Below are 23,130 nucleotides of genomic sequence, written 5' to 3' on the forward strand. Positions count from 1 at the left end.
ATGCAAATTTAGGAAGATGTTTCTCTAATTCTTGACCAACACTTCGCTATTTCGCTGTGATGGCTCAGTGGACTAATGCATGGACTACTAGAAACTGCACCAGACCCATGGTCACGAGTTTCAACCCATCGGTTTCACCCACTTTCTTCCGTTTGAAGTTGATAAAAGGAGTACCACTGAGGCAGGTGAAAAATGAACTTATTATTTACCATCAAGTTACCCCTTCGGGATGCGTGCTTTAGAAATACACAAGTTCTATTATATCAAATTGTATTGTATTGTACTGGATGAATAGCAAGTTGCATTGTGGGAAAGTGCTTGACTCGAAGAGTGTTCTTTTGCTGTGTGACCAATGGGAGAAGCATTTGGGTGCTGCTCGTAAGTGACAATAAGGCTGCACCTGTATTAGGTCAGTGAGCTTAATGTGCAATGGCAAGAAAAGGAATGAGAGACTTTACCTGTGTTTATTGTTGTGCCTGATAGATGTTTCTCCATAGAATCCACCTTAAAGCGACAGAGGAGCAACCTACATCATGTCCTAAATAAAGGGTAGTCAGGCAGACACTCTATAGAATTACCCTGGAGCAACTAGCGAGTGACCCCCAGGCATGCCCTATATGCTGTAATAGTGGAGGCCCTCCACAAGTGAGCAGTAACAAAGACCCGCACAGCCATACAATATGCTATTTGATCACGTCTCTGGTGACATAGGCACAAACCCCTGGAGTAAATTGGCTACAACCAGGCCTGGTAGGGTCCACCCAGGAGTTAGAGGAGAACAGTCCATGGGCATGCACTGGATACAGACAGCCTACATAAATACTGTGTTGTGTGCATCTAAGAGTGGGCAGTGCCCAGCACATTTCATTTGCTTGCTAGGGCCTGCCCAAAAGTAGCAGAGAAGCTGCACGTCACACACTGGTTAAAGGCAGCCAGAATGAGACAAAATAGAGTTCACTCAGGAGCAACAAGGAAGTCACCAATGGTACGTACTGGTTGCAGGCATGCCAGGATAACGGCCCATTACCGTCTCCTGGGGCAAAAGAGGACCGGTCTATGGCTTATACTGGTTATGGGCAGCCTGGAAAAATACAAATAGAGCCCCACTAGCAGTGACAGAGAAGCATGCACTGGTTACAGCCCCCAGTTGAAATGTCCAGATGGACCACCCAGGTGAGACTGAGGAGGAAGCTATTGTGTGCAATGGTTAAAGGAATCAGGATAAATGCTGTATTGGGTCCACCAAAACCATCTGAGGAAATGACCAGCCAGCCACTGAAAATGTCCTACAGGTTGGAGTCAGGAGTGATTGAGGGGAGGCCTAGCATGCAACGGGTACAGGCCCCATGGGTATCTGCTCTCTGGAGTCAATCCGAAGTAACCAGATGGCCATAACATAGTGGGAATCTTGTGCTCCTGGTAGGAATAACTCTGGAGGCAGGTTAGAGCTATTGGAGGGATATAATTAATGTGTTAGATTACCTGGTGGAGAGAAGGAGTGCAGGGAAGGATAAGTGTGGGATAAACATAAAGAGGCAGGAAATCATGTTCTGGGCCCGCTAGACCCAAAAAGGGGAAATGCTCTCAGCCACTTACTCCTGCACCGGGATGCCCTGGGTTGACGCACTAGAAGAAATAGTTAAGTTTGGTGTGGCTATCAATTTCTGGGAAAGGGGAGGGAGGTGTAGAGACCCAGTCACATGACCTGGGGGTTTAACACAAAAGGCAGGGAGGCTGGGCAGTTGGAAAGACTGAGAAATTAGAGGCCGGTAACCCGAAATGCAAAAAAAAAGAAAATTATGAGGTCAATGCACGCACGAAATGAACATACAGAAAATATGCAGTCAGTTTATGCTCACAACATAGGGGTGTAGTCTTTGAATATAAAAGACAAAGCACAAGCTTGTGCTGATAAACATGGAGATGTGTGTGTCATTTAGCATTCACTCACCTTGTAATTGTAATAGGGAGCCTTCTGCTCTTCATCCCAAAGTCTGCCAGAAATTGAGCCGTTGACTTGCTTCATGATAGCCTTATATGGGACCTGACGTCCCGCTGCATCACTGCAGGGAGCTCCTCGGAAAGGCACTTTCTTCAGTGTGCATTTGCCATCCTGAAAAAAGAACATGCATAGAAGCCAGCTGAGCTTTTTTCGCTTCCATTTTTCAAAACCGAAATGAGATCGGCTGAATGCAAACTGGGGCGGCCTTAGGAATGTGCAAGCTGTGCACCTGCACAAGGCCGCCAAACCCAGGGGCCGCCATGCCAATATATATCCTTAATATAATAATCCTCTGAGGATGGATACATATTTGTGTGGCGGCTCCTGGCAGGGATTTGGCGGCTTCCGGCTCGGTTCCACTTCCAAACACCCTGACTCCCCAATCGGGGGGCCCCTACCTACGCTCCCTGCCCAGGGCCGCCATGACCTCCCAATACGGGGCCCCCTACCTACGCTCCCTGCCTGGGCCGCCATGAGCCTAGAGCCGCCCCTGATGCAAAGCAGCACATGTCAAAACATGCACATTGTAAATAGTCAAAGTGTGACATGGGCAGAACGAGCGGTCAGACACGCAGGTCAATGTTTCAATACCAGTCGCACATAATGAGGGAATGCAGCAACAAGTAGGACTCTCTCATGGAAGAAGATGGGAGGAAAGCATTTCTCTTTTTTTTTACTAAAGCGAAAGGCCCATTATTTTTGCCAGCATTGGATCCTGCTTATATTCACAGCCTTGAATTCTTGTCAGGCTAGCTATCCCATGAAATCATAATTAGCACTAAACAGTGTTAAAATGGGCACAGGCCTCAACAACGGTATGTGTTTAGTAGATTATCCACCTTATTTAAAACAATCCAAACTTCAGGCATTGATGTGGGAGAGCTAGCTCTCAGACTTTCCCTAGAGGCTACCATAGCTGTGATTTCTGCCACGTCATGTGTCCTCAAGGAGATTTCGACATTAACTTCTTAGTGACCTTGTGCTGTTACTTTTCTGGACTACCCTGGGTTAAACCAGCCCTACCTTCATCTTCCAGAGAACTGTAAAGTGTTTTAGGGTAAATCCCCTAAATATAACCTCTACTTTCTGGGACAGGGAGACCTCTCCTCTGTAACCAACAATCAGTATGACTGACAGAGAAAAAACATCTCTTTTCAAATCAATCCTGCTCTATGTGTGGCAGAAAAAGATCTATACTGATGATCTACATGAACAATGTTGAATATGCTACTTACCAGTATGCATCTGTTCTTGGCATGTAGGGCTGCTGACATTCATATCTGTGCATAGATCGCCGCCTAGTGTTGGGTCCGGATGATTGCACATTGTTGTCCTGGAAGAGTCTTCGAAGTATCACAAGATAGGTGGCTCCTCCCCTGGACTACAGTGCGCATGGGCATCGACTCCATCCTCAGATTGTTTTTAGCCATTGTGGCCAAGATGGAGTGAAACTAAGTGAATGATGACCATGCTAGAAGTATGTGTGAATTCTGCAGCTGCAACGGGCGCCGGGGAGGAGGGAGGGCGATATGAATGTCAGCAGCCCTACATGCCCAGAACAGATGCATACTGGTAAGTAGCATATTCGGTTCGAGGCAAGTGGGCTGCTGAATTCATATCTGTGCATAGAATACATAGCAGTCCCTCCATTAACGGCGGCCGCCCATGCCAGCTGCAGCAGTTTGGAAAAGTGTTTTGAGAACAGCCTGCCCTACAGCTGCCTGCTGTTTGGAGTGCACATCCACACAATAATGCTTTGTAAATGTGTGTGTGGTAGACCACGTGGCTGCTCTACATATGTCTTCCAAAGGAATGTTTCCAAGGAATGCCATAGAGGCCCCCAACTTTCTGGTGGAGTGGGCCCTTGGTGGAATGGTGAGAGTACGTTTGGCTTTCAGATAGCAGATCTGGATACATTTAACGATCCACCTACCAATACCAGCCTTGGAAATAGGGTTACCTTTGTGGTGTGGTGCAAAGGCGACAAAGAGTTGCTTAGTCTTCCTAAAATCCTTGGTCCTATCGATGTAATACATCAGGGCCCTTTTGACGTCAAGGGTGTGGAGAATTCTCTCCGCCAATGACTCAGGATTTTGGAAGAAAACAGGCAATTCAATAGTCTGGTTGATATGGAATTGAGACACAACCTTAGGAAGGAATTTAGGGTTAGTGCGAAGCACCACCCTGTTAGAATGAATTTGAATAAATGGCTCTTGGATAGTGAGGGCTTGCAGTTCACTAACGCGCCGTAGTGATGTAATCGCTATGAGGAAAGCCACTTTCCACGTCAAGAATTGAATCTCGCAGGAATGCAGTGGTTCAAAGGGAGGACCCATCAGCCGGGTGAGGACCACATTGAGGTTCCACTCCGGAGCTGGTGGAGTCCGCGGAGGAATGACTCGTTTGAGTCCTTCTAGAAAGGCTTTAATGGCAGGCACTCTGAAGAGTGAGAGGTGCTGCCTGTTCTGGAGATAAGCGGCCATCACAGATAGATGTATGCGAATGGAAGCATAGGTCAGATGTAAATGTAAATGTAAATGTATTGGCATTTATATAGCGCACTACTTACCCGTAGGGTCCCAAGGCGCTTCGACCGCTGCGAAACCCTTCCTGGCTTCCCTGAGAGATGGTCCCTTAATGGGTATCTCCAGGGTGAGACCAGGCATCCCCGGCGGTCTGGTGGGGCCGTTAGTGAAGATGAGGCAAGCTAATGCCCAGAGTTGCCGAGTGTGATCGCTGATCAGAGTGGGCACCGAGGCGAGAGAATTATCGAGTCCGCTGACCCTGGTCCAGAAACCTGCCGCGCCGGGAATCGAACCCTGGTCCCGGGCCGTCCTCTGCTCTCGGGTCTGCCGCCTCTAACCAGTGAGCCACACTACTTCAGATTACATTTGTACAGATGGAAAAGGTAACAGATGATATTCTGAATAGACGCATCTAGCGGGTTAATGTTGTGGTCTGCACAATAAATAACAAACCGCTTCCATTTTGCCGCATAGCATGCTCTGGTGGTGGGCTTCCTTGCCTCCCGAATGATGTCCATACAGTCAGAAGGCAAGTGCAGGTAGCCAAACTCTAAGACTTCAGGAGTCAGATCGCCAGGTTGAGCTGTTGCGGATCTGGATGCTGAATGTCGCCATGGCTCTGCGTCAGAAGGCTGGGTGTGAGACGTAGCCTCTGATGCGGTACCACGGACAGTTCTAGAAACGTGGTGTACCATGGTTGGCGAGCCCACGTTGGAGCAACCAGGATGAGAGTCATCGAGTGCTGCCTGAGCTTGCGTGCCACCAGCGGTATCAGAGGTGCTGGGGGAAAAGCGTACGCAAATTTGCCTGACCAGTTCATCCATATCGCATTGCCCTGCGACTGTGGGTGTGGGAACCTGGCGGCAAAGCTTTGGCATTTTGCGTTCTCCCTTGTGGCGAACAGGTCTATTTCTGGATGACCCCACCTTTGGAAGTACGGTTGGAGTACTGATGGATGTATCTCCCACTCGTGCATTTGGTGGCTGTGCCTGCTGAGCAGGTCCGCCATCTGATTGTCTTTGCTCGGGAGGTATTCTGCCATGAGGAAGATGTTCCTCTGAATGGCCCACTTCCACATGCTCTGAGCCAGATGAGACAGCTGCGGAGAGTGTGTTCCTCCCTGCTTTTGAATGTAGTACATGGCTTTCATGTTGTCCGTCCGGATCAACACAACCTTATTGCACAGATGTACTTTGAAGGCTTTGAGTGCCATGAAGATCGCCATCAGTTCAAGAACATTGATGTGCATCTTCCGTTGCTGGTGCGTCCATAGTCCCTGCACCGTGTAATGGAGTACATGAGCTCCCCATCCCTGGAGAGAGGCGTCCGTTGTCAGGATGATCTGTGGCACAGGCTCTTGGAACGGTCGGCCCTTGCAAAGGTTTTGTGGATTCCACCAATGCAGAGAGTTGTATGCCCGGCCGCTCACCAACACTAGGTCTTTCAGCTGCCCGTGAGCCTGAGTCCACTGATGTGCTAAGCACTCCTGAAGCGGACGCATATGTAGCCTCGCGTGCGGGACTATGGAAATGCAGGAGGCCATCATGCCTATCAACTGCATGAACACTCTTGCTGGAAGCGAGTGTTGAGGTCTGAATTTCTGTATCAGCGATTGAATGCTGCTGACCCTCACTGAATTCGGCTGTGCTGTGGCTGCCAGAGTGTTTATGGTCGCACCCAGATACTGCCGTACGTGGGCGGGCTGGAGGTGGGATTTTGGGTAATTCAGTGAGAATCCCAGATCGTGCAGGAGGTGAATGGTGTGGGACATGTGGGCGGCACACTGCTGGGCTGACTTCGCTTGGATGAGCCAGTCGTCCAGATAAGGGTAGACGTGGATGTTCCGTCTCCTGAGATGCGCCGCCACTGTCGCCAGGCACTTTGTGAACACCCTGGGTGCCGTGGTGACACCGAAAGGCAAAACCTTGAACTGGTAGTGCTGGTTTGGTATGGTGAAACGGAGGTATTTCCTGTGTGAAGGGTGCAGTGGAATGTGAAAGTACGCATCCTTTAGGTCTAAAGTTGCGAGAAAATCCCCCTGTCTGAGCAACGGGAGCACCTGCTGCAGGGTCAGCATATGGAAGTGCCCCGACAGGATGTAGTAGTTGAGTGGCCTGAGGTCCAGGATGGGCCTGAGGGACCCGTCCTTTTTTGGTATTAAGAAGTACAGGGAGTATACCCCTGTGCCTCTCTCCTGCAGTGGCATGAGCTCTATTGCTCCTTTTTGCAGCATGACGGTGACCTCCTGCTGCAATAAGTGCAAGTGCTCGACCGACATAGGACGGTGTCTTGGGGGCATGTTGGGTGGAGTGGATGTTAACTCCAGACAATAACCGTATTGGATAAGTTTTATGACCCACCTGTCTGTGGTGATGGACTTCCAGACGGGCAGGAACTGCTGGAGTCTCCCCCCGACCGGTGTTGTATGGTCAGGGGGCAGTGACAAGGCGTCACTGTTTGCTGGTGGCAGAGGATCTGGAGCTGTTGTTTCCACGTCCTCTGCCCTTGGCGCTATTGCCACGATATCCACCTCGACTTTTGTTGGTGTAAGTGGTCTGCGTGTTGCCCTTGTAGTATTGCGTGGACTGGGAGAGCTGGCCCCTGGAAACGCCTCTAGTGCTGGAGCGACGAAAAGACCCACCCCGAAACTGCTGGGACTGTAAGGCACCCATGGATTTTGCCGTCTCAGTGTCCTTTTTTATCTTTGAGGGTGGTGTCAACCTCTGGGCCAAACAGGTGATCTGGGTTAACCGTTTGGTTCAGGATGGTGGTTTGGATTTCTGGCTTAAATCCCGAGATTCTCAGCCAGGCATGTCGCCGAAGCATAACACTAGTGTTTATAGCTCTGGCAGCAGTATCAGCTGCGTCCAGGGCGCACTTAATTGAAGCGTTAGAGATTAGCTTCCCTTCCTGAATCAGCATCTCAGCCCCCTCCTTGTATTGATCAGGCAGGTGTTGCAACAGGGTCTCCAGTGTATCGTAGTGTGCCCTGTCATAGCGCGCCAGAAGCGCTTGTTTGTTAGAAATGCGCCAGATGTTGGCTGCCTGTGCTGCTACCCTCTTCCCCGAAGCCTAAAAGACCTTGGATTCTTTGTCTGGGGGAGGAGCATCACCCTTAGTCTGAGAATTAGCTCTCTTCCGGGCATTCGAGACGACAAGGGAGTCCAGGGGCAACTGTCCTTTGATGTAGGTAGGATCAGTAGGCGCCGACTTGTATTTCTTGTCAATTCTAGGGTTTATCACCCTTGCCCTGGTAGGTTCTTTAAAGATCTCAGCAGCATGCTTTAAAACACATTTCAGCATAGGCAGAGTCTTAACAGTCTTTTCTGAGACTGAAAAGGTGTCAAATAGGAAATCTACATCCACAGGGTCAGCATGTAGCTGGACGTTGTGATTGTTAGCTGCCCGCTCAATGAGGGCATTGAAAGCTGTAGAGTCTTCTGTAGGGGACGTTTTAGCAGAAAAAAGTTGAGGGTCTTGTCCTGATTGAGGATCCCCAGGGTCACCCCCAGCTGCCCAGGGTTCATTGGTATCCTCAAGGTCTGTATAGACAGGATAACTGTATTCATCCTCATCATCTCCCTCACCAGCGTCCACATCTGAGTAAGTGGGCGACACATCATGAGTCTGTGGGGAAAGGGGTTCCACCAAGACGGGAGAGCAAGCAGAGTCCTTCTTTTTCTTGAGAGGGATCTTGTAAGACTCCAGTTGGGGTTCTGGGGTGATTTTCCGCTTCAGGAGGGATAGCCTGCCCGTTTCGGCGTCGATGAAGTGTTCCTGACGTTCGTCCCCCGAAGGTCGTCGAGGTCGCGGGTCGTGGACCACCGATGAAGCCTTCGGCGCCGAGGAGACCTTTTCGGGCATGCCGGCCACAGCCTTAGGAGCGAAGGCCTTCGGCGCCGTCTTCGGCGGCAACGTGAAGTGGATCGGCGTGGACGCCTTAAGTGGTTTCTCCTCAGGTTTCGCAGGCGGAGGATCCTTCGGATCGACCGACGCGGTGCCTTCACGGATGCGCTGCAGTGAGTCCCTCACCTTCTTGGTGAACGCCGCGGATGGGTGCGCCGGTTCAATGGAATCCTTCGAGGCCAATTTTGTAGTCGACCCGCGGGGCGCGGCGCCCTTGGCCTTGTCCTGCGGACGCGGGGTCGTGAGGAACTTTGGGTCATCGAGTCGCTTCTTCGGGTCACCAAGAGTCTTCTTCGGCTCGCCGACAGCCTTCTTCGGGTCGCCAAGGCTTTTGCCGGTGTCGATCGTCTTCGGCGCCGACGCACCCGTCTCGACCACCTTCACCTTAGTCTTCGGCGCGGCAGACTTCGTCTTGACGCCCTTGACTTGAGCCTTCGACTCGACAGCCACCTTCGGCTTCTTCGGCGCCAAAGCCTCAGAGGCCTTGGAGCCGACCAAATCGATGCACACTTTCAGTTTCGAGGCTGGCACCTGCGCAGTATCTGGCGTCGAGACCGTAGGTTTCTCTTTCGGTTTCGTTTAGCCAGGGAGAGGCTGGGCCACAATGTCCGTGGCCGAGCCCGAATGCGGGGCCGTGGAACCCATAGCGAGATCTTGGGTAAGGCCCGAAGGCGATCCCTCGACCTGGGCCTCATAAATCGGCACGGCCCCAGAGTCAGTTTGAGGAAGCTCCTCATCCGAGCTATCCTCCATGGCCCGAGGGCCCCGTCGTCGTCCCCTACCTCCTCGACGACTTCTTCGCCCTGGAACATCTCAGCATCTGCGTCGTAGTCATCGTCGACGTCCGACGCAGGGTGTGATTCAGAAATGTCCTGGATAGATTCGTCCTCGACATCCCCTGCATCGAAGATGTCCACAGGCGCCGGAGCAGATTGCTGGGCCTCCTGGCGCGCAGCTCGTCGAAGCTTAAGCGTCTTCTTGGACCTGAAGCGTGAACAAGCCATACACTTGTCCCCATCGTGGTCCGGGGACAGACACTTGTTGCACACCGGGTGGACGTCGATGTGGGGGTACTTCGAGTTACAGACTGGACATCTCTTGAATGGACTTCGGTCCATGATGGACGGTCGATAGGTCAGGAGCGTCGACTGGGCCTTCCGCGCCGAGAGCACGCGGGAGTAGATAATCCGGCTCGGAACCGAGCTAGAAGAAGTAATGCTGAACGCAAGACAATACCGACGTATAGACTAAAGACCTTTTGGTCTCAAGAAAGTTTTCTATCGATTGGGACAAGAGGGAATTAAAGACATCCGAACCCAATGGCGGAAAAAAACAATCTGAGGATGGAGTAGATACCCATGCGCACTGTAGTCCAGGGGAGGAGCCACCTATCTCGTGATACTTCGAAGACTCTTCCAGGACAACAATGTGCAATCATCCGGACCCAACACTAGGCGGCGATCTATGCACAGATATGAATTCAGCAGCCCACATGCCTCGAACATTAGCTGCTTTTACCCAGCGCACAAGGACTCACGTTGTGCCATTTGTAAGACTTTTGGTTCTAAGACTCCGAAGCATCGGGAGAGGAGGTTTCCACCTCATTTCTTAGAGAAAAACGAAATACCATCCTTCAAAGGGGGATGCCCTCTAGTATAGCCATGATTCTTAGAAATGTGCTCCACCAAGCACTTTCACGAAGACAGTGCAAAACAGGAAACAGATAAGGTTTCCAGAGCTGGGCTGGTTACCTAAATGACCTGCAGCCACCTCCTCACAAAAAACACTGAAGCTTCCTCTGAAAATACTCCAGGAAGAATACAACACAACCGGTGCAAAGACAACAGCCCAATAATCAAATTCCTATGATGTCCTGGCTCAACTATCATTCCACACCAGTGATTTTCAAGTCATCCTCATGAGTGATGAAGAAAAGACCACTGTCGTAAACAGCATTCCCATAGTAACCTATGGGACAAGCTTCACTGAAGACTGAAGAGATCATTGACAATGACCCAGTCAATGATGACACCATCGTAGACGACAACACTGTCAACTATCACCCCAAGGATGTCTCGGTTTCCAATGACAAAGACGCTGCCATCCACAGCAAAACTGTTCACAGTGGGCTTTCTTACAGCTACCTTTTCACTCAACATGACTCCGAGCTTGCCCACCCAGATTCTGGTCACACTGAACTAGAGGCAGATCTTAGTGACCAATGCGCCTCAAAGACTGCCTACAGTCCTACACAGCTGATGTGTGTTATGTTTCTGAGTTTGAAGAAGCCCTAGATGAAGAGAAGACTTACCAGGAGTAGGAATATCAGTCACAGACCTTCTTAGCTAACAAATCTCCACAACCACCACCCACTCAGACGACCACGTGACCAACATGGAGCACCTCTACTTCCAGGTTCAGACCAACTCAAACACTGCCTTCATGGCACTCTCATCTACAGACCTCCCAGACCCGTCCACCTTTCGGCGACTCCATCCTCGACTTCATCATAACCCACTCTCTTGCCTCCTCAGACTACATCCTCCTCAGCGACCTCAACTTTGACCTCGACAACCCCAATGATAAGAACACAGTCCCTACTGGAAAACCTCGCCACCAGACTCAGACTACGGGTCACCTCTCCAACCCACTCAGCAGGACACACGCTCAACTCAGTCTCATTTCCTTCAGCCACACCTCTGAGCTGCCCTGGACCAACCATGGCTGTGTCCACTTCATCACCAAACCCACCGTACACCACCACGCCCACCGCTACCCTTGCAGAAGCTGAAACAAGATCACCAAATAACAGCTCACCACCTCCCTCAGCAAAACCTCACCTCCTTAATTAGGTTAAGTAGAGTGTTTACTTCAGTAAGACTGATCTCTGGGATCGTAGTCAGAGTGAGTCTACTTATTCCACTTTTAATTGACTCAGGGCTAGAGATGTTGGTAGTATCTCTATTATTTGATGCCTTAGTGATTTTTTCGTAAATTAAATCAATATTATTCTCAAAAAATACAGAGTCCTCATCACATAGATTTTGACTAAAATCGTCTGGGCTTTCACAAGCTGTGGGCTTAACAAAGGATTGTAGGATTTTAAAGAGTTCCCTAGTAGAATTTCCTGCCTCTGTTATTTGTAAATCAAGTTTATGCCTCCGGGCTTTTTTTTATATTTTTAAAATAGTTAGATTGAGCCTCCAGGAAAAGTGTTTTGCTGATAGGAGTATGTGTTTTCCTCCATTTTTTCTCCAGACTCCTACATTTTTGTTTCTCAACTCTTAGTTCTTCTGTATACCACGTTTCTGTTTTTGTTTTAGCACATTGCTTGTGCAATTCTAACGTTGCAAGTAAATCAATAGCTTCCAGGAGTGCTTTATTGAACTTGGCTAAGCCTTGTTCGATGTTACCCTCTTCAGAGAAAGTGGGTTCTTTCCATATTTTCTGTAGTTCTTCTGGAGTTATTTTATACCATTTTCGTTTCCATATAGCAGGAAGGGGTTTTTGGGGCAGTGGATGAGGGCCAAGTAATTTAAAAGTTAACATATAGTGGTCTGACCAACTGATAATAATGGGAGGACAACATATTATTTTGGGGCAGTTGGCTAAAATGAAGTCCAATGTGTGGCCGCCCAAGTGTGTAGGGCCATTATTCTGAGTTTTAAGTCCCAAACTAGATAGATCACCAAGCAAAGATATAGTGTCAGGGTTGTTTGGTACATGTATATGAATATTAAAATCTCCAAGGAGAATGAAATCCTCATTGGCTCTAAGATAGATACGGGGCTAATAGTTCCATGAGAGTTAGAGAGAAATCAGAACATGAACCAGGGGGACGATATACTAATGCTCCTTTCCACTGTGATTTAGGGGAGAAAGAAAATCTAAAAATCATTATTTCCATCTGAGCATTACTACGTTGGTCAAGTACTGAGACCTTTAGGTTCTCTTTATAAACAACAGCCACACCTCCTCCAATTTTAGTCAAGCGATCTAGGTGTAGAATCTTGTATCTGGCTGGGATCCCTAGCATTATTGCGGGGATGGTGTGGGGTTTTAACCATGTCTCTGTAAGAAAACAGATGTCTGGCATGTCTGTATTAATAAGATCCCATAGTTGTTGATAGTGTTTAGGTAAGGAACGTATGTTCAATAGAAAACACTTAAATCCTGGAGGTCCTTTTCCAACAACATGGCTAACATTGGGTGCGTTGGCTACTCCTAGCAAGGAGAGTATCTGATCAGGATGTTCCGTCACAGCTGTAATGCCCGTGTCAGTAAGGAGATCCCTTGTTGGGCATGCGTGCACAGCCTGGAAGCGGCAGTTAGCACAGGAGAAAGGACCCTCAAAGTTAAGCCAGGGTTCTCGCATGCAAGTAGTAGTGGGGATCGGAGTCAAACTAAGGAGTTTTTCCCTAGAATAAAATATGTTAGAGCTAACCTGTATCTCAGGAATTCCAGGGGCCAGGGCCATGTCCCTTTGTCCCGTCCAGGCGCAGACGGGCTTTTCTTCGGCGCGTCTTAGGCGTGCTCGAAGGCCCCTGAGCGCTTGATAGGGAGGCGTGGCTAAAGAGCCCTGAAGACGGTGACGACTAGAGCGCTGACCTCTGCTCTAGCGGAAGTGGAAGTTCGTATGCCTGGCTCTTACCTGTCCGCCCACCGATAATTGCCGAGTCGGACCGGGGCGGGCAGGCTACAATATCGAGCCCAGACAATGCGGGGGAGAGTGTTTAGGAAATTACGGCAATTTATAATTATAATTGTGGATTATTAAAATCAATCCTAAAACAATTTAAAAATCGGTCGCAAATGATTAAAAGATGCCAAAGTTTCGTTTTCCTTGATGATGCTCGGAAGGATATTTTTGAGACCACAAGACTAAACTCACTGACAAAAAAAATCACTCATAAAGGAGCTTGAACGGAAATACAGGCAAGTGCAACAATATTTCTTATTTAATCCTCCAGGCAGGCCCTTCAGAATTAACATCTGGCTCTGTCGAGCATATCCTATAGATTCTCACTTTTTTCTCTGCACCACTATAGTTTCTGTTATTCGTACACCCTATCATGGCCCGGTGTCTAGATATTTCCGTAACTCGGCAATTAACCAACTGTAAACGTATTTATCCCAAGGAGGGTGACAAATCACCCACTCAACCCCCATACAACATTGTCCAGATTCATGATCTGATGAAGAGAGCCACCAAAAACTTCAATTTACCAATGGCTTTCTTTAGGACTTGAAAAAGCAGCCACACAAGAGTATAGAATCCATACCCATACTAGACTTTGTCTGGTCAGAAGGCCTAAAACTGATGAAAATACCAGCTATGGTTCCAGCAGTGGTACCATGACTGAAGGAAATGCAGAGGGTCCAAAATTCAGCCTCTGCCTCCCTTATGGGTCATATAAAACCAGGCTCTGCCATAACGTCCGCAGCCCAATGCAGATCAAAGAACCAGATCATGCCACTATAAGCACTCCCAGACAGCGATATCCTACCGATAATTTAAAAACCACAGGGTTAGTGCGATGATGGCAATATCTGTGAAAGCTGCTAATGTATTAGCAATAACATGTATGTATTCTCGCCACATGTGCCATAATACTTCACCACTACTCAACCTCATCTCTGAAGACAAAATAAAATCTGTGAACGCAATTGTCAGTGTGAGCCATAACATCTGCAGCCATCACTGATGAGGCAATAGATGTGCCCACTGCAGGTGTCTGTGATCTGACAGGTACAGCGGTCGAGAGGAGGTATGGATTACTGATTTCCAGAGGTCCAAACAAAGATCCTTGATATGCTATTTGACGAACTCACCCTGTTTTGAAAACATTTGAATGATGCCCTACAAAACATTACGACAGACACGGATACAGCAAAATCCTTAAGACTATAGCAGTACAAACGTTGTGGGTCTCTGCCACTTTTTGTGGCTCACACAGATTTCAGGCCTACAGGGAAGGTCAGGGCCATACAATCAGAAAGAGGCCAGAGATTACCCCTCATGATAAATTGAATATAACCCGGGATAAACACCCAACTGGAACAAAAGACAAGGATATGCCAGATCGACCAGACATAAGAGGCACTTCTCAATCATGCTCCAACGTCAACCAGAAGACAGTTTGACTCTCCGCAGCTGCCCACCCTAACCATCTTAATCTCAGCTGGTGGGTGGGTGTGGGGGCAGGTATTTCTCTTTTTGGTTCCCACATGGGAGTCCATGACATAGGACTGATGAGTGTGGAAGATTGTGCACTCAGGACGCACATTGGAATTTGTACAGAAACTACCTACCTGCCTCACTTATAGGAGCTACAACAGGAAATTATCCTGGTCCTCCTCAAGGGATCGGCAGACGGTACAAAGATCCCAGAGAAACCATAGACTGCATTCCAGAGGGTTTTTTTTATAAAGAAGAAAACGGGGCAATGGAGACGGATTCTGAACAACAACAAACTTTCTGTACGGCCGTAACTTTCTTAACAGGATTTGCACTGGCTGGATTGGCACCTTGACTCCAAAATGCCAACTGTCGGTTTTCTCTTCGGCCGAGGCACCCGTGGCATGCACAAGCAATTTGCTGGACCTTGGCAAAAAGTCTCCCGGAGAGCGCTCTCGGTTCTCCGGGTCATGGGGCTTATGTAATCCCTTACCTCATCGCCAGTTGTAGCGTCCTCCCCAGCCAGGACACATGTAAATGATCATGCCACACATGGAGCTTGGTAGCACACGTCTTTATTCCTTAGCGTGTAACCATTAACTAAACATTCTACATCATCAATTCCATCACTTATGCACTTGTGTCACTGTTCTACAGAGTCGGTCAGGAACCAAAAGGGTCCAGTCTTCCCTAACTCAAGACACTACACCCTGGATTCCCAGAAGACTGAGGAAGGCGAAAGTGGATCACTGTAACCTGATCCTCATTTTCAAAGTGTGGCCACGCCAGTACTGTAATAGTGAACTCATGAAACTATCTGCACTCCCGTGATATCACCAATAGTGCACTCCACACACAACAGAGAGCTATTCAAACACAACCTCAAGTTGCTGAACTGAACAGCATGGTGCCTGACCACTAGAGTTTGGTCACTTAAATCTGTCATCAGAATGTAGGAAAATCCTAGAACAGGCAAAAGCTACAGCCACCACGAAGACATTTAACTCCAAGTGGAAGCATTTTGTGCCTGGTGAAAAGGATTCCACTCTGTGTATACACAGACCCACCAAATATTTTCCTAGTTGTCCAACCCACCAAGGGTGGTCTTAAATACTCATAGGTACAGGTCCATATAGCTGTAACTAAAGGCGAGCAGTCCATGCCCACCCAGGAGGTAGTGTTTGACTTTGCTTTGACCTTGGGAAAGAGGGCTATTTTTTGCTGTCTTGATGAGAAAAGCAGGCAAAACATATGTTAATGGAACACCTATTCACAAGAAGGACACTTCGACCTGTAGAGGTTGCCTGGCTTTGATTTTGGACTCCAGCTACGTGGGGTGGGCAATTACACTCAAATTTGGAAGCAAGTTCATTGATGTTTAAAAAAAATATATATCAGTGTTGACCTTGTAGACTAGACTAAAACATCCTTGACCTGGACTAAAAGGAGAAAGATATTTGAAGAATTACCAACGTCAATTTGAGAACATCGAATAGACTGTTAACAGGTTTCTTGGACATTATTTAGAATTAAAGTTACCTTGGCAATCGATGGATACCTGGAGATTTTTCATATTAACTGAATGTGAAGATGGCTGAATAAATGGATTATTAAGCCTGGGTGGCAAATATCTCATGTCATTAGTAATACCCACAGTGTGCAAGAAGTCGGGGCAGGAAGAAAACTAGAGAATTACAAAAATACACAAATGATAACTCTGTTTGATTTGCATTACCCAATGAGCTTGGCTACAACCGAGATACAGTGCTGGCATTTGAAACCTGTACCAATGCACACTGCAGACCATGGAACAAATGTTTTCTCAGAAGGTACGCTTGGTTTAAAGTGCCATTTCTGCTTCTGAGTTTTCCTGGATATATGTTTTTTTCCCCTGGATATGTGCCCGTCGTGTTTGGAATTTGCCTGATACAAACCAGGGAATCTAGGGGTATTTAATATCCCCAGTGGTGGGAGATAAGTACTAAGAAATTCAGACTGATATAGGAGGTTTAAGACCACCAGGAAGATTCAAATTGATACGTCTCTGTGCAGGTATGACAGGAGCGGCAAATGCTGGGGGGCTGGGGTCAATGCATGTCTCACTAAATGTGTGAAATGATCATGAACAAGGACCTTAGACGATGCAGGTAGATTTGGTTTTAAGAGCCTTCTGTTTGTTAAAGGAAAAGTACTAGTAACAAAAAGGACCCGACTGGTGCAGACCAAAAGTTTTGGATATGCAAGGTTGTTATGTGTATTTGTAGAGCACGCATATCACCAGGGAGGGTGTCATCAAACCTCAAGGATAGAGCGGATTTGGCAGTGACCTTTTGATAGAGCCAATTTTTCCTTTTTTGTTACATTCAAGGACTTATTTGGCAACTCTGATATGCAGGGGGAGGTCATTCCAGACTTAGGGGCCATGTGCAAAAATGCACGGAAACCTGCTTTTGCTCTTCAAATGCAGGAGACATGGTAGCCGGAGGCTAGCTGGGTGGAGTTTTCTGGTAGGGGTGTGGCAACTGATGCAGCTGCTCCGATATGTTGGACTTGATTGTGTAGGGCTTAGCTTTGTATGGGTCTGTGAGGAACTTGACAAATGCACATTTGTGGACTGGGGGCCAGTGGAAGTCTTTTAGATCAGTGGAAATGTGGATGTGTAGTTGGAGTTTGAGTGTGAGCATGAGTTTAGCTGATGCATATGGATGACCTAAAATCTGTTGGTGAGATGTGCTATGATAACAGCGTAGAGTGCATTTCTGTAGTGCAGCTTGCTGATGATCAAGGCCTGTAGGAGGATTCTATGGGGGTTGAGAATGAGCCAGCTGAAGGTTTTTCTGAGAAGTTGGAGGGCTCAGAAACAGAAGGATGCAATCACGTTGATCTGACTGGTCATCGAGAATTGCTCGTCAACCACTATTTTAGATTTCTGGCTTGGTTAGACGAGCTGGGTGTCGGTCATAGTATGGATAGGAAGCAAGCTAGATCATTTTCTTTACCTGAAAGAATCAAATGTTATGTTTAGGGAGATGAAGTCCGGTCTGACCAGAAGGTTGCCCTCTGAAAGCCTCAATGGATGCTCTCTGCGGAAGAGATCAAGAGAATCCTCACACCCCTTGAATTTATGACCCAGTAAGCTGTAACTCAGGTGACATATTACAAAGTTGAGCTGGCAAAATGTCTTGGACTGAGCTGTTCCAATACATCAGGATGTGCAGCCATGTGAACCCATGCTGCCCACAGACTCCTACAAACTCACAATTCTCTTCCCCTGAACACTGATCCACAGCACACCAGTCTCAAATTCCCAGTCAAACATAAAAAAAAGACTTGGTCACTGGGAAAGAAGAGTGTTTTTAACAGGAGTGGTCAATCTCAACTCAACCGTAATGATGGTTGTGCATGGTTCCCAAACCTGATGTACAAAAACATTAAATCTGGTTCCCCCTTGACTGTGCACCTCCTCAAATTTTGCGTTTAGCTTTTAGTGCCTGCTCTGCCCCGCCTTTATCTCTCCTCAACACTTCTAATAGCCATGGCACTGTACCAGAGTCTTTCAAAAGCGCAGAGATTCTAGCCATCTTAAAGAAACCAGGTGCTGATCCTCGGGTGATGAGTAATTATCGCCCGATATCTCTCCTGCCCTACCTGAGCAAGATCTTGGAGGCTCATGTGACTGCTTACCTGAGCTCCTTTGTTGAGGAATCTTCCTATCTACACCCTCATCAGGCGGGATTTAGGCCTGCCCATTCGACCGAGACTTGACAGTCATGGACGAACTACGATCTGGTGCAGACTAAAATGCTCCCCAAGCCTTGATCCTTCTTGACTTATCCGCTGCATTTGACACGGTCGATCATAACATCCTGATCGACCGTGTCAGCAGGGCTGGCATAGGGGGCCTGGCACTAAGTTGGATCCATTCCTTTTTGTCGGACAGATCTCAATCAGTTCGATTAGGAAATTTCTGTTCACCAAAGGGAAAACGTCTTTGTGGAGTCCCCCAGGGCTCTTTTCTTTCACCTCTTATTTAATTTATATTTGCAACCCTTGATTCGTGCACTACAGGATATGGATGTTCTGGTTTTCAACTATGCAGATGACCTGCAACTCATTTTTAACATACAACCCACCACTGCCTCGGAGGTCAATCTGCAGTCTGTTATGAGGTACATTAGCAACTGGATGAGCCTGAACCAGTTGAAATTGAACCCCGACAAAACGGGGCTAATTTTGACAGGTGGTGCCTCTAAACCATGGAGCTCCAACTTTTGGCCCGTTGTTTGGGTCCCCCTCCTGTCTCTACCCCTACGGTAAAAAGTTTGGGTGTATAAATCAACAACGATCTTTCAATGCAATCCCAGATCAGCTCTGTGGTGTCGGTCTGTTTCTTTCTTCTGCGGAAAATTTAAAGAATAAAAAGATTCCTTTCCTCAGAAGCGCTAACCCTGGTTATTTTAGCGCTCATAATATCCCGTTTAGATTATGTTAATTCCCTTTATGTGGGCATCCCGGCATGTCAAACACAGCGCCTTCAACTCATTCAAAATCAGGCGGCCAGATAATTCTGCACCTCCCTACCCGCCAGCATGTAAAACCCTCTTTGAAGAAACTGCATTGGCTCCCGGTGATCCAACGTGGTGCCTTTAAGCTTGGCTGTATTACATATAAGGCACTGTCCGACGCCCGCCCAAAGTTCATTCACAACAGGCTCAAGAAATACACTCCCCTCCGTACTCTCCGATCTGCTGGCCAATCCTTATTGACCATTCCCAGGTCCAGGCGCAGAAAACACGGAGGTCTTCGTTTCTCGACACTTGCCCCTCAACTCTGGAACTCTATTCCCCTTGCAATTCGCACTACCAGCACCTTTTTCCAGTTCAGAAAGCAACTAAAAACCTGGCTCTTTCAACAAGCCTATCTTTAATCTGAACCACTGTTTTTATCAGGAGCCCGTCCCCTTTAGCACCAAGAAACCTATCCGGTGAACGTTGCGCTTTACAAATATTTTTTAACATAACATAACAAAAAACATAGGGGTGACACACAAATGCGCACATCCTATATACACAAAGATGATCTCATATTTCACCCTAAGGTCTAGGCATAAGGTACAGATACTCTGAAATCGCCAACATTAAGGAAACGGATAACAAAATATGACATTTGTAATAACTGCCACCAACTTAGTAAAGTAAGAATCATCAAAACGCCTTCAGTATCTGCATATCGTGCTAATGAACAAAGTTAACTTTTCAGATCGAGGAAATCTAATTTGTGAAGGATATGGTATGTCATGAAATATATGTACATCTCAGCAAGAAAAACAAGCATTTGCAATGCAATTGGTCTCGTATTACTGAACGTTTGAGCTACTGGTGTTGCATAATTATTTGCAACGCCAATAGCTCAAAATGTTAGTGATGAAAGACCTATTGATTTGCAAATGCATGCTTTTTTGGGGTTACATTAGATTTTGCTGACAGCACATCCCCTGTTTCAGGTCAAACCTAACAAGCATTTACAATGCAACGTTCTCTCCTTTGCAAAAGTTAGAGCTATTGGCATTGTAAATTAATTTTTTTTTATTTATGTGTTGCTTTTGAAAACAGATAAATAAATGGCATTGTCATTTACAATGCCAATAGCTTAATCTCTCGCAAATGCCACACACACACAGAGCCCCCCCACACACACAGAGCCACACACACCCACGCACACAGCCACACACACACAGAGCCACACACAGAGAAAAGGGTAATCCATCCCATATATTAGATGTCTGACTACTGCAATGCCCTCTTTCTCAACACACAAAAAAAGGTCATCTCCAAACTTCAAATGATACAAAATGCCTCAGCCAGAGTTTTATTGGGCATTCCAAAATTTAGCTCTGTCTCTAGACATTTGGACCAACTGCACTGGCTTCCGGTCAGAAGTCGCACGAAATTCAAGGCCCTTTGTATTGTCTACAAGGCAATAAATAATGTGGGACCTAAATTCCTTAGGAGTTCACTCAAGCCTTTGGCAACCTCCAGAACGCTTCGTTCCAACACTGCTCATCTGCTTCATGTACCCAGAACAAGGAAAGTCAACTGGGGAGACAGATGTTTTACCATCGCAGCCGCAAAACTATGGAACTCCCTTCCTCTTAATATAAAATCCAGTCCAACGCTGATCATCTTCAGAAAGCAGCTAAAGACATGGCTGTTTTCTCAATGATATGATTATTCATAAATAATTCTAAATACTGCCTCAGAGATCTATTTTATTGGTATCAGCTTTAGCCCTCGGCGCCGAGACACCTAAGGGTAATTGCAGCGCTTTAAAAATGGCATAAATAAATAAATAAATAAAATGTCTCGTGAATTTATGAGAAAGCCTAAGTTACTAATACTAGGAGACAAAGGAAACTACCACCCCTAGCTGCCAAGTAGACCTGTGGCAGAGGTGGCAATGAGAGCTATTCCTGGCTCAGGAGGTAACAGAACAGCATTCTGGATCTTGCAGTTTAGCTGAGGGACCCACATAGTGAGGCCTTTTGGTCTGCAGGTATGGCTACTGAATTACATTTTGGGCCGGTGATGATTTCCCACATGTACTCTGAACACTGTTGCAATACGGGTTTATGCTGTGTAGTTTTGGGGGCTATCCTCAAGCCCCTGCTGGGCTCTTTGTCTTCAGTGTGGCTTGTTAGCAGGATGGATGACCAGCTGGTCTTAGGTCCACACTCACCTGGGTGGGACATGGTGGTTACTCTGTTTCCGGGCTCGGTATTGAACACCACCACCCCTATAGCGCCCTTGCTGGCTGCGTTCTCAATCTTCTCCCGGAAGATGCAGTAGCCCCGCTGGACTAGCCATATCCAGGCGCCCTCTGGCGGTGCCTGTGAAGTTGGCGCCGGGCAAGCAGGCCGTGTAGCCCTCGTCCTCGGGCACCACCACCACCCCCTGCACCCGCATCCTCGGCGACTGCTGGCCGAACATCCCCAGCTCCCCTAGGTCGGAGCAGGTGTGGTTGTTTTTGGTGTAGGTGTAGTTCACATAGGCCGTCCAGATGGAGGTGTCCGCCCGGGAGCCCGACAGGGTCCAGGCCGCCAGTACCAGCAGGAATATCGTCCACGTCGGGTCTACCCACCCAGAGGCCTCTCGCTGCCTCTCGCTGCCCCAGGAACCAGTTCAAACCAAGAGGGCGGGCAGGCTCACACTCCCGAGTATAGCCGGAAAAGGCGCTTTATCCTTCGGCTGGAGCTCTTCACACTCCCCGCGCTCCCTCCCCTGCGGCATGGGACTTTGCATCTAGACTGAAAAACAGATCCTTTCTCTAGTGCACCCCCTCTTTAGAAGATACGCAATGGTACATGTACGTATTTTATTTTTATAGCTCAACACGTAAATTACTGTGAATGTTGCGATTTTTCTTTATAAATGAAGGGTTGCTATATGTGTGTCTCCCATTTTTTTGTCTTCTTTTCTGTAAAAGTTAAAGGTTTGTAAACGAAACCCGCCAACCACAGGGGCAAACCAAAGGTTAAAACAAATATTACCAAGCTACTACTAAAATAAGTGATGCCACATAAAACAAGTGCTTACCATTTGTCTCTAAGCCTCGTCCTTTTCAGAATGGGGGGCGTGTTTTTGACTTTCTTTCTAGGATGTAAACAACAGTCAAAAACACGACCCCCAATCTGAAAAGGACGGGGCTTACAGACAAATGGTTCTTCTTTCTATCTAAGCCCCGTCCTTTTCAGACTGGGGGAATGTTTTTGACTGTTGTTGACAGCCTAGAAAGAATGTCAAAAACACTTCTCCACTAAGTGAAAACGTTCCATAAAAAAACAACGTCTTTTCTTTTATAAGAGACCTTTTATATATTGTGCATGTCACAAAGTTGTCTTTTAGAATAAAATATTCGGAATTGTATGCATCTATATCGACATTACGTATTATATTAACACAAGATCAATGACATTTTTCATCAGCTAGCCGGAATTCAACACTGACATACATGCTATGAGCATGTGTGCTACATGTGCACATGTGCAGTAACCCACTGAGCTGCCCTACTATAATGTGATAGAAGATGGTTTCCTTCAATAAAAGCAATGAATACAAACACAATCCAATACAAGAATTCATTTAAGAGTTCATAGGCTTTGGTTTAATGCTAAACAAAGAGTATCTAGGAGTCAGCGAAAAAGAGAAAAAGCTCAATTCATAAAAGACCCATGACATTACAGAGAATAGTTTTTTGTATGTATTTTATAAGTGAAAAGACACCATGTGATCTATTGTATGTAGTGTAATGAGAATACACGTGGTCATGCAAACTGGGAAAAACAAACCCAAGGGTAGGTAAAATTTTCCCATCAGTTGCCGATCTATTCCGCCACTTTTTACATCATGTGGGTTCTCCTTACCCAGGAGTCAGTACATTCACAGTCGAAAGAATATAAAGAAGACTGTGAGAACCTTATAACCCACGTATCAGCAAGTTGGTGGTGCAGATTGAAGAATAAA

The 23,130-nt window shown here is 47.2% G+C and overlaps 1 protein-coding gene across 1 annotated transcript in view; it reads right to left on the reverse strand.

Annotated features, from left to right (window-relative positions):
• CTBS (chitobiase) overlaps window positions 1-23,130 on the reverse strand; it is a 107,762-nt gene that overhangs the window by 10,183 nt on the left and 74,449 nt on the right. Inside the window, exon 6 of the mRNA XM_086953981.1 lies at window positions 1,952-2,113. Coding sequence (XP_086810107.1) covers window positions 1,952-2,113 — 162 coding nt within the window. The remainder of the gene's footprint in view (window positions 1-1,951; window positions 2,114-23,130) is intronic.

Source organism: Lissotriton vulgaris, chromosome 1_1, assembly GCF_964263255.1.
Source record: "Lissotriton vulgaris chromosome 1_1, aLisVul1.2, whole genome shotgun sequence".
In the NCBI taxonomy this organism is placed as follows: Eukaryota; Metazoa; Chordata; class Amphibia; order Caudata; family Salamandridae; genus Lissotriton; species Lissotriton vulgaris.